This window comes from Gossypium arboreum, chromosome 1, assembly GCF_025698485.1.
Source record: "Gossypium arboreum isolate Shixiya-1 chromosome 1, ASM2569848v2, whole genome shotgun sequence".
NCBI lineage: Eukaryota > Viridiplantae > Streptophyta > Magnoliopsida > Malvales > Malvaceae > Gossypium > Gossypium arboreum.
The window spans coordinates 18,449,236-18,462,209 of NC_069070.1; the positions used below are offsets into that span (position 1 = coordinate 18,449,236).

Here is a 12,974-nt window from a genome sequence, read left to right on the forward strand (position 1 = left end):
GCAATGGACTAAATTGCATAAAAAGCAAAATTGCTCTCCTATTTATATTGGTGTTGGACAGTTTAATGATTTCAATTCAATGGCCATAATTTTTTCTTACTTTTCAGTTTAATCCAATGGGCCAAATTTGTCCATAGTCAAGATATTTTCTTATAATTATCTTATTAGTGAAATGACTATTTTACCCTTGAACTTTCTCTACAATTCCATCCTTTTCATGACATCTTTTTGGTAAAATTTACAAGTTAGTCCTTCTCTTGTCTTTATTTGTTCACTTTGGTCCTTATTAATCCATTTTCCTTATTTTCTCAACTTTTCCAATGTATATTTTAACCCCTCACGTTTTAAATATTTACACTTCGACCATAAAATTTTTCATATTTTAACGATTTAGTCCTTGGCTCAAATTAATATTTCACAACATACTTCTTATTTGATTTTCCTCTAAGATCCCTTATCCTTTACTTTCTTTATATCTTATTTCACTAAAATCCATCTCATCTCATATTATTTTCAATTAAGGAGTTTTGAGAATGTTACATAAAAATTATATTAAATTTTGATTAAATTTTAATTTTTAATTGAGAAGTATGTTGTTCCAATTTTCTTTTGATGGATCTGAATTGGAAGTTTTACTTAATCAAAATTTCACTATACTACCTAACAACATATTGTTAATTTAACTTTTTATGCTGATGAATTTAATGATGTTGTGAAATTAGATAAAAAATGACAAAGGATCATGGGAAAAATAAAAGCAAAGGTCTACCACGTGAGCCTTTGATTTATTTCTATATATATGTAGTGAGAAATGTCCCTCACAGTTTCATATCAGATCTTTTGTAAGAAGTCACACCATCACTCCTCAATTCTAATGTGAAACCCCTTCATACTGCTCCATCCATTTCCCCTATACAAAGCATTCACAAAGTGAACAAAGCGACTCACATATCGGAATGGGAAGAACTCCATTCTGCAGTTCAGATGGTTTGAAGAAAGGAGCCTGGACTGCTGAAGAAGACCAGAAGCTCATTTCTTACATTCAAAAACATGGCGAAGGTGGCTGGCGTTTCCTCCCCCAAAAAGCTGGTAATTCTTTAGGTTTCCTTCCTATATGGGCATTGTTTTATTTTTTACTCTTATGTCCATGTTCGAATTTCGGTTTTGCAGGTCTTCAAAGATGTGGGAAGAGCTGTAGATTGAGATGGGCTAATTATCTAAGACCTGGAATTAAGAGAGGAGATTTCAGTCCTGAGGAAGATAAAACCATTATTAAACTTCAAGCTGAATTAGGCAACAGGTTATTGCATTTCCAAACCTACCCTTTCCTTTTTCTCACAACGCCAACACAGCACTCTCAAGTTGTTTTTAAAATCTTTTAACTTTTAGCTTTCTCTAGAATATTGTATATATTATATTATATTCTCTTTACATTATCGCAATCATCTCCATCACTCCTTTTTTCTTTTTCTTTAATGGGATATTCATTTATATATAAGTTTATATTGGTGAAGGTGGGCAGCAATAGCCAGGCACTTGTCAAATAGAACAGATAACGAAATCAAGAACTACTGGAACGCTCATCTAAAGAAACGCTTAGCTAACATGGGTGCAGATCAGGTGACGGTCAGCGGCGCTTCCTCATCCAGCGGAAACTCCGATAGTAATGCCGTCACCAACACCGAATGTGCCAAACCACAACAATCTGAACCCACAAAGAAACGCTCAGCTTCAGCACTGCTACTCAATAAGTTGGCCACTAGGGTCACCCAATGTGTTGGCCCTCTGCGAGCTTCTCAAACTCTGCAGCAACCAACAATGCCATTCAATGGTGGTGCCGAAAATTCCGATATATTTTGCCACCCTTTGCCGAGTTCTACACCAGAAAGTACGTCTTGGGCAGATAATAATAATATCAGTAATTCGCTGACAATACCAGAATGTGGTACTACAAACGCCATTGATGAACGTGATAGCAGTTCTTCTGCTGGAGTTTTAAACGCCATTGTGGCCTCCGAGTTCGCTTCACTGACTTGCGTTGACGAACTCAGTGACTGGGGAAACACCAACTACAGCATCGAACCAGAGCAAGTGCAAATTGATTACAGTGATTCCATGACTGTTGGTTATGGTGGACTTTGGGACGACGACGTAATTGTGGTCGATGATGATGATTATACAGTGGGATCTCTGGGGTTTTTATAATAACTCTACTCCATTTAGGTCATGTTTCTGCATTATATGCAAGTATTTGCAGAGCTTTACTATGAACATATTCAGATTTTTATTCCATAAAACAACAATTTCTTTTATTTTATTTTTTTGGCATAATGATGATTACAATAAGCAACTTTACTCAACGTAGATACAGACAATATAAATTTCAAACATCGTACGCATTTATTATAACATAAATTAAATAATTATTTGCAACAATCCATTCCCTTGAATGAAATAGGGTTAAATCTTAAATGTAATTTTCGATAAAATGATTTTCTGATTGCGATGTAAATTTATATAAAATATTAACTATTTATAGTTACTAATTTATATAATATATTTTATTCTCACATTTTATATAGAAAATAAATTATCAAATATTTTATATAAACATAATAGTTATAAATACATTTATACATATATATATATATATATATATATATATTTACATTTCATAATTAAAGATGTGACAGAGTATGAACAATTCAATTTTTGTTAATTTATATTCATTTGTCAAGCTAAATAAACATGTATGAACTAAGTTTTAGATTTATTTATTAATTGAATAGAACCTGGACAAGGTAGGTTGAATTCATTTATGTTGATGAATAATTTCATTTATACTTGTTTAGAACTTATTCAATAAATCATATTCATTGTTCAACTATTATATAATTAATATCATTATTATTAATGTAAAGATTTGTTTAGAGTAGTGGTTAGAGTTCTCATTTGACACTTAGATAACATGAGTTCAAATCTTGTTATCTCCTTTCTCTACTCTAATATTTTAATGATAAAAAAATCATTATTGATAATCTATTTAGTGTTATCTTATTACGAAAATACTAGTTAACGTAATTTTAAATAAACAAATGTAATTTTGAAATTCTTAATGAGTATAAGAGGAACATAAATAAACTTAAAATATAAAAATAAAACAAAGCAGCATAATTTAGGTTTAGATGAGCATAAAATCATTATTTTGTGATTTTAATTTTCTTTATCTTGATATTTATTTTTTACAAGAAATTAAACTGTTAACTTTATTCATGATTCAATTAAGTTAAATTTATTATTATAAAATATGATGTCAATAATCAATTTACAAATAATTATTCTTTTTCATTTTATAAAAAAATTAATGATAATCATAAATCTACATAATTTTTAATGTTTCTTTTGAATCAAATAATAAAATAAAATATATATTAAGTAATGTTTTAAATTTATAAAAATATTTATTTTTAATTTAAAAGAATCAATATATGCAATTATTTAATCACTTTTTGCTTTTCTTACAGTGTACATTGAGATAAAATAAATATAAATATAATCGTAGAGTAATTATTTGATACACAACTCGTAAATATTTTTAGAATCTAAAAAATTGAAAGAGTAATAAATGTCGCGTTTTTAATTATTAATTAAAAATTATTTATAAAATCTAAAATACTCCGATATAAGAGAACTTTGGATTTTGTTTACGTCCAAAAACCGCGTTAACTACCAAAAAATAAAATGAATTAAGAGTGTGGTCCAAAAAGAAATCATGAAGAATGTGAATGAATAATTAAAAAGTGGTAAATCATATCATACTAGGGAAAAGAAAGGTTAACGCACGGGATTTGGACACGTATATTTAATTAATGTGAGATTCCCTTATCGACATCTAAGTTTGAGCTTATGATGTTTTACCATTCAATTAATTAGCCTTTGTCTTTACCATCAATAAATAAATTATTGTTTTGCCTTTTCTTTTCTTTGTCTCATTCGTTGAGAAGATCGTAGAAACTTTATATTTTTTATTAAACCATTCATATTTTTCCCTTTTTAATTTCCCACTTTCCTTTTAAGGATTCCGTTTTACTACTCCCATCTTACTTGTATGTGTCAAGCAATTTTTACAATTTCATCCATGATTTAGGTAAACACCTTTGATCTATAATCTAACCGATAGGGTTTAATTAAAATATTATTTTTAAATTGGTGTCACGAATTAACCGAACACCAATTCATTTATAAAATTTAAAAATATCTTTTCATAATTAACTTTATTATATTATTTAAAAGCATTTTAATATTTTTAATTTTTAAAATCTAATAAAAATTTGGATATGATTGGATTTAACTTCGCTATTTACATCACTAAAATACTAATTTTACTATTGAACTAAAGCTTTTTTAAATATAATATTTACATTTTAATTTTATTATGTATATTTTATTACTTATACTAACATTTCAACCCTAGCTCAATTTTTATTTATACTATAACACGAACTTTATTGATTAAAATGAGTGAATGTAAATAAAATTGTGTCTTTGCTTGTGACAAATTAGGATTTTTATTTAATACAGTGTGTAAGACAATTCTTCTTTTTTTTCAAGCTTTATTGATTAACCTCTAAAAGAATTATATTTGTGATTTTACTTGTGATAAATTATGAGTTTTATGCAATATTAAGTTTTTATTGATGGAACGATTTTAGGATATTGGTTTTGCATGGGATTACTAATATCTTGATTGATTTATATTTTTCGTTATCATTAATACGAGTCTTTGAAGAAATTAGGAATGATTGTCAGTATTATCTTGTGTTTCTTGAATATAGATTAAAAATAACATTTCTTTTTAAAAAGTATTGCTACTTGTGTAATTTTGTACATCTTGTGTTTTATATATTGCATTTCGTGGCAATCAAAAGCATTTAAATAGTTTTTATTGTCATGAAGGAAATTATATTTTATCCTGTAATTATCAATGATAATTGTAAAATGGGATTTTCTCTTAATTCAAATATAAAATGGTAGGCATAAAAATAATTATATTTTTAACTTGTATAAATCGCTATAAGTCTAATATTGGTTGACTTTATAAAATTTTTTGTATTTAGGAATTAAATTTATTTAATTACTATTTAAATAATTTTGTTTTGTAATACTCTTACATTTAATATTATGCATTAATTTATAATAATCTTTTAAACCTTTTAATTTTTCGAGTCAAAATATTCTACTTCCGCCTTTGCTCCACGTTGAATGCCTTCTCTTGTAATATCTTATTTCAAAATTTTAAATAATACTATATAATATTAGTTTAAAAATTAAACCAAATAATAATTTACAAAATCTTTAATAAAATATATAAAAATATTTATATAATTACAATATATAGTAAATTATTTAAAATTAAAAAATAAAAATACAATTATACAATTATACAATTAATATAAAGATGTTCTAGTAAATATATTACGAGAGACGGAGGACATCACATAAATTTAGATTCCGTTTGTTTTATTGAAAATAACTTTTAAAAATGATTTCGGAAAATGATTTACTTTTCTAAAAAACTAATATTTTCGATGTTTGAATGAATCATGTAAAATATTTTTCTTAAAATATTTCATAAAAGTTGTTTTCAATTAAACAAACATATATTTGAGATTTTCTTATTTTTTCATTGTTTAATTAAATTTTTTTATCTATAATTTTGTATTTTACATTGTTTTTGCATATATTAAAAATATTATATTAATTTCAAATTCATTACAACGTCATTTTTTAATTACATGATTACTAAGTAAGTATTTTTATTTAAAATGTGACATCAATAAAATTGACAAAAAAATTAACGATGTCAACAATTGGACTTGATTTTCAATTTTGAAATGTAAATGGACTAAATTCTTAAAAATAAAAGTACAAAAACTAAATTACAAATTTGTGAAGTGTACATAAACTTATGACATATTTTAACCTTTATACTACAAAACATTTATTATTAATATATTTATAATTGTAATAAACATTTATTATTAAAATATTAATATTGAATATTTTCAATAACATGTGAATAATATTATTTAAAATTATTATTTTTAAAATTTATTATTAAAATAAAATTGAAATATTAAATAATTTATTAAAATAATAAATTATATTTATTATATTAATAATTTATTATATGACTAAATATAAATAACTAAATATGTATGTTGAATAATATTAAAGAATATAATATTTTAAATATTTTTAAAATAAAAATAAAATTTATTATCAATATAAAATAAAAAGCTTGATCTAAGATAATTTTATGTAAAAATAAAATTATTTATAGATGAGTCTTTTCTGAAAATGACTTACGCTTTTCAAAAGGGTAAGTCATTTTACAGAAAAAATGATTTATTTTACCTTGACTTGGAAGTCATTTTCCATTGACCAAACTATTTTCTGTGAAACAAATACAAGAAAATGCAAAAAAAATTCCATAAAATTTTTTATATATAAACAAACGGAATCTTAACCCCCATCCAATCCCAAAAATCTTAATGAAAAAATTGTCCATCTTATCTCCAAACTCGTTTTTTAAAAAAAAAAATATAAAATTAAACAGATGGGAACTCCTTTTTTGTCATTCTTAATAATTTATGTTACCTTTCAGTGTGCCCTTGTCGTTGCATTCTAAAAGAAAATAAATAAATATTCATTCAAAGGTGAAATGGTGAAGACTGAGTCATCTTTTAAAAAGAAAGGAAATCTCCTCAATTTATTATTTTTGCTTTAGTTAGCTTCTTCTTCTTCTTTTTTTGTCATACGAGATGTTGATATGGTAAGTCGCGGTGCACATATATTTTGTACTTGGCACTGGAACTTGCAATTTTTGAAAATTTTTTATAAAATTATATTCATTATATTTTTGGATTTTTATATTTTATATTTTTATAAAATATGTTTAGAATTTATCTTTTTCAGTTAGGGGCAAGAGGAAAGGGTTTCTCAAACTTGAACTTAAGGTAAGATGTCAATAAGAATTTAAGCATGACAAATACTCAGTTTATTCATACAAATATCAGAATATTTGGCACATTTGATTGAATTTTTTTAAATGTTACATTTTTAAGTTAAAAAAGTGAATAATTTTATCTAAATTAAAATATAGTCATTTTTAAAATATGATTAATGTAATATCCTAAACTCGGTCGGGATAGTCTAACCCACTTGGAATGTTACACTAGCCACCGCAGTGACTCTTCTTTTCATCTCCAACCGAACCTCCAACACACCATCATACGATGTGAACAATAAGAACATGCGAGCTCTAAAATTTTAACTCACAATACTTTGCTTTCTCAGGCAAAAGGGTTTGGATATTCCAAGCAGTTACTTAAACATAGAGCTTGCAAATCATGAGGAGCTTGGAGCTTGCAAAACACTGTTCATATATAGCTCACAATATTGAGCTTACATATCACTGTTTATGAAAACACATATTTAAACATAATCACAAAATAAAGTTTAGAGAAAACTTACTCCTAAAACTTATGATAAGCCCTAAGCTCCTGATTAACACTATAGTTCGCACTTACATAAGGCGATCCTTAAACACTCACCAATTTGTTGAAAGATTTAAACAAGTTTTGCTTTTCCCTTGTCTTGCTTGTAGACGGCTCTGTTAGGTTCGCAACTTTACAAATATACACAAGTTACTAATAGACGAAGCACATTGAAACTAATACATAAACGCAAGCGAACCTACGTTCGCACATACTAGACTTTTGGCGAACCTAGTCTCTTTCGTTGCGAACCTTCTTAAAAGTTCTAAAATTATTTTCAATAGAAAAACAAAGTCTTGCCTTCAGTTCTAAGAGCTAAGTTCTGGGTTCTTGATTTCTTAGAAACAAGAGAAAGAAGTAATCAATGAAGAATTTTGAGAGAGTTTTGTTGTTCAGACAACATATGAAATTTCAATGAAAAGAGCTTAATTTATAGACACTAGGTGTTTAGATGATCTTAGGTTGCCCTAGTAGACATAGGAAAAAGTTACGTGCATGAATGGTGCTATGAAGAGGAAAATAAATTGACTTCCTAATTTCGGTATAATAACCCTTTAACTACTCCTAATAATTTTTTTTTTTTACAGTCAAGACCCTACTTTCACTCTCGACCCAAGCCAACAACTGCAACTCAGTAGGCGTACTAGCGACCCCAGCTCGCTAGCCCCTAACTACTAGGCCCTATTCAGCTATGTTACAATTAATTACTATTTTAAGTAAAAAGATATAAATATTCTTAATTTATATTTATTAAATTAATTTTATTTTGAGCCAGTCAACAATTTTATAATAGTATAGACTATAGATACGGTTGACTTAAACTATATATAGATTATAGATTTTGTTATTTGGGAAGAAATAATCTCGACAACTTTAAGTATATGATTCTAATTTTATCATGTGTGTTTGATTCAAATATATTTTGATAATTGTTTAAATGTACTCCAAGCTATATGAGTGTAATGGTATCGTTTGCTTCTTGTAGTTTCAAATGAAAATAATTTGTTTTAAATGTATATAAATTAGTTATGAATAACATTAAAATTTTTCTTTTATTTTTGACTAGATTGAAATTTTTATTTAATAAGTTTATAAAAATATATATGAAAATTAAATGTTGTTTTGGTTGAAATGATAAGGTTTTTTAAAAGTGCAATGGTAAAATTAAGATAATAAAGTTGTGATATTTTGGATTCAGTATTTGTATTTTTCTAGTATATATAATAATATAAAAGAAAATAATATCATCAAAATAATATTTATTACTTCGTAAAATAATGAATTTTTTATGATTTTATAATAAAGTTAAGACCCGATTAATGAATGACATAAACTTAATCAAACACTTTTAATACTACTATATAAAACTATAGATATTAAAGGCAATTTTTGTACTTTAAATTAATATTAAATTTTTCTCTATATTTTTGTTTAATTGAAATTGGACTCAAAATGTTGTTTTTTTTCTTAATTTCAACTCTCAATTTTGATTTTTTGGATAATTTAAATATGAAACAAAGTAAAATGGGTTGAGAGGTTGATCCCATGTTAACTAGTTTAAGTAACTGCATTAAGGTAAAGATTGTTTCCATGCTAACACGTGTTGGTTTTAAGTTGATTGAAATGAAATTTAGAGTTTAATATTTGTGTTTGTAAATTTTTCTCCATTTTTCGTTGTATCACTTATATTAAAAAATAATAATAGCACTCTTTAGGAGAATCCATTTCAAATTCATTCCAGCTCTCGGCAAAAAACACTTTGAGGACAAATTCATGTGAGAATACATACATTTAGGTTAAAATATGATAAAGTTTTTTTATTTTTATAAATTTGAAATTTAGTTTTTGTATTTTTAATTTTAAGAATTTGGTCTATTTTTATATCTCAAAATTTAAGTTTAATTGTTAACATTACAAAATTATTTTACTACATGACTATTAAGTGAGTATATTTTATTTCAAAATTTAGGTTCATCTACTTTTATTACAACGCCACTTTTTTTGTTATATGACTATTAAGTAAATATTTGTTATTTCAAAATGTCACACTAACAAATTTAATAAAAAATTTAACAGGTTAACAACTGGACACAAATTTTAAAATCTAAAAAGTAAATAGACTAAATTCTTAAAAATAAAAGTGTATGGTCCAAATTCTAAATTTATAAAAATATAGAGACCTATAATATATTTTAACCCATACATTTATTATTAAGGTAACAAATTTTCAAATATAAAAAGAATTTAAAAGAACGGTAGGGAGGGATAATTACTACGAAAAAAAAAAAAAGGAGATTATTTGAAAATTTTAGCCTTTTAAAAAAGGCAAGGTGTTTCCTCTAAGATTCCAAATTCCCCTCCTTTGTTTTTTCTCCAAATTGGTGGGTCACTATGTTGAAAAGTACAACCCTTGGCCCCAACTGTGCTATTCTGAAATGTTTATTATGGCGGTTTTAATATTGCTTTTTAAAAAAGTAAATTATTAAGAAAAATTTGCTTTTAAAAGGTGGTTATAAAGTATATAATTAATATCGACGGATAATCAATTAAGCTTCTTTATAAAAATATGTTCAATTAAATTTTCAAAAATTTAAATTGTATTAATTAAGTTTTTCATAAAAATTTTCATCTTTGACAATTACATTATTAATAAATCGTTAACTATGCTGATGTGGATCGCAACATCAACAGTAGTTATTAAGGTGACATGACTAGATTAGCAGCCACATCAGCAAAAAACTCAAAAATTATGTAAATTTTTTATCCATTCTAGACTTTTTAATTATATATATTTAAATTTATGAATTTGTAAAATATTATTTAAATTTATAAAATGTTAGATAAAATTAAAAAATTCATAAAATATAAAAGTTATTAAAAATCATTTAAAAGTTTAAGTCTATATTGAATTTGGTTAGACTCATGCTCAATCAAATAAAAAAGTAGGTACTAAGGCTTTGGTTAATAAGATGAAACTTGCTAAAAAAAAAAAAGATAAAAAGGGAGAAGAGCATGGTGAGTAGAAACATTAGAGACCTCCCTGAGAATAAAAAGGAAAGGAAGTAGTTGTTGATCTTAAATAAGGTATACATGATTCTATTGTAATTTCTCTAAATGGGAAAGTGTGTGCTAAAATGGAATTGAGGAAAGTAGGGAGCAATAGCCAAGCTAGGAAATTGGAGGTTTGAATTGAGGTGTTTACTTTAAAACCTTCTAAAATTTTCCTAAAAACTAAAGCTAGGGCTAGGAAATTTCACACCATCTATTCCTCTACTTTAAATCAATTCCTTCACTTTGATAACCAACTCGATCTCATCCCCGACCAAGCTACCAATAGACCTAGTTGTTCATCACACCAAACGAAGCTTAAGACTATGGTTAACATTCTGAATAGGGTAGCAAAACTAAAGGTGAAAAAACACCTTAAACAATGTCAATGAATGAAAAAAATTAATGTCAAACTTCCCTAGCCAAGACATGTTTGAACAGCCTAAGGAGAAGCAACTTGACTCATTTAGAACCCCTGAGTCAACTTTTGGAAGAGTTGAGAATGGCAGTCAACTATGTAGATCCATCTCTCCACGAGAAAGAAATTTCCAACCTTCATCCTAGTATTCTAGCCCCATTTCACGTGACTTGGAAGGCTTTGACAATGCTAATCAGAGCAACCTCAACCTGGCCATTTCCAAAACGAGGCTCAACAATATATTTGACACTATACAATGCTACCAAAGCAAACATTAAGTAATCAATGAACCGATATTTACTTGTCCATCTTGCTTTTTGTGTAAAAACCATAGAGGACAAATACAAAAGATAAAAATCTAAAAGATGGATTTTTATTAAACTAATCTATTCAAAAAATTACAAGCATTGTAACACTTCATACCTGACCTGATCATTGAGTCTAATCTATGGGATATCACTTTCATTGTCGAAGCAACTACGATCAAATACAATTCAATATAACCATGTATACACACTATTAATTATATTACTCACTAACAATATATTATACAATCATTTTCAGGTCTTATATGAGCTTACGAAAGCTCTTAAGATAACTTGGGTCGAATAATGACCAAATTGTAAAATTTTCAAATTATTAGGTTGACATCGCAACTTCGAAGGTTCCAAGTTGTGACGCAACTCACTTTCAATTTCCACATCATGACAAAAAAAAGGTCCAATGTCATGACATGACCTCTATTCTCAATCATCCAAATGATGCCAATTTTGCAACACTTAAATAATCAAACTTATGTCTCAATTCAACCATTTCAGCTAGAATACCTTTCAAATATGCTTAACTCTAAACTTTAATATCTTATATACATATGTGTTATATAAAATTCATCATTTCAACTTAAACGCATGTGCCAAGTTCCATAATTCTAACCATTTAACCATTTGATAAAGATACACATATATGCCACAATTTATACAACATCTCATTTAATTCATCTATATACCAATCTTAATTATATAAACCAACCCTTTGGCTATATCAAAATGTACCATTTCTAGCTTTAAATATCAACATGATCACATATTATGCAAAACCGACTTAAAACCTAGGTACATGTTATATGTTAAAATGAAAAGGGACTATACAAACATTATTGAGTCAAGAACTTCTAATTGGATGCTGAATCACATCCTGAGACTTTGAGATCCACCTAAACCTACGCATGGAATAAAAAAAATCGTACACTGAGCGAAAAGCTTAGTAGTACTTTCATGATTTAAGTCAATTAAACATATACAACATTATGAATAGCATATTCTGTTAAACATCTAATTAAATCAAAACCATTAACATTCCAATATCAAAACCGAAATTATGCACAATCGACTCAAATTCAACTTCTAGCCAATACACATTCTATTCATACCAAGAATTTGCATTAAGATATGATATATGCATGATAGCTTTGTATGCCAATTCATGGAATATTACATTCAACAATTCAATGTAACCAATTCGTACTATAATTTCTATTAATAAAGACTTGCCATTTCCTTTTTCAATTCATAGAAAACCATATATATCATTATTCATTCCCATATCGAATCTATTGATTCGCTTAATACCATATCGACCCTCTAGGCTCATATAACCGGTTCGTATGGTTTTTCACATGCTATCATAAATCACGTATCACATATATGTACTTGTGGTACTATAATATTATATCATTTCAACTCTGTAACACCCCTTACCCGTATCCGACGTCGGGACAGGGTTCGAGGCGTTATCGGACTCAAAAGTACACAATTTCGTGAAATCGGGCAATAAAATTTCATTTAAATAAAAAAATTCAATCACATGCATAATGTGCCTTACACGAGCTACCAAGGCTCTAAACATGCATTAAAGGCGGTTTGGGACTAAACCGAGAACTTTGGAAAGCT

The 12,974-nt window shown here is 27.0% G+C and overlaps 1 protein-coding gene across 1 annotated transcript; it reads left to right on the top strand.

The window, feature by feature from the left end:
• The first annotated feature begins 788 nt into the window (after positions 1–788).
• LOC108481270 (transcription factor MYB34) lies at positions 789–2,371 on the top strand. Its single transcript, XM_017784428.2, has 3 exons — positions 789–1,089; positions 1,171–1,300; positions 1,515–2,371. Exons 1-3 carry the CDS (start codon positions 957–959, stop codon positions 2,203–2,205), a joined length of 954 nt encoding a protein of 317 aa, XP_017639917.2. The 5' UTR covers positions 789–956; the 3' UTR covers positions 2,206–2,371.
• The last annotated feature ends 10,603 nt before the right edge of the window (positions 2,372–12,974 follow it).

Bases quoted from the DNA above. Each gene is read 5' to 3' on its own strand.
- LOC108481270 (XM_017784428.2), top strand. From the start codon at position 957: ATGGGAAGAACTCCATTCTGCAGTTCAGATGGTTTGAAGAAAGGAGCC. The intron at 1,090-1,170 runs GTAATTCTTTAG...TCGGTTTTGCAG, and splicing joins TTTCCTCCCCCAAAAAGCTG to GTCTTCAAAGATGTGGGAAG. The intron at 1,301-1,514 runs GTTATTGCATTT...ATATTGGTGAAG, and splicing joins CAAGCTGAATTAGGCAACAG to GTGGGCAGCAATAGCCAGGC.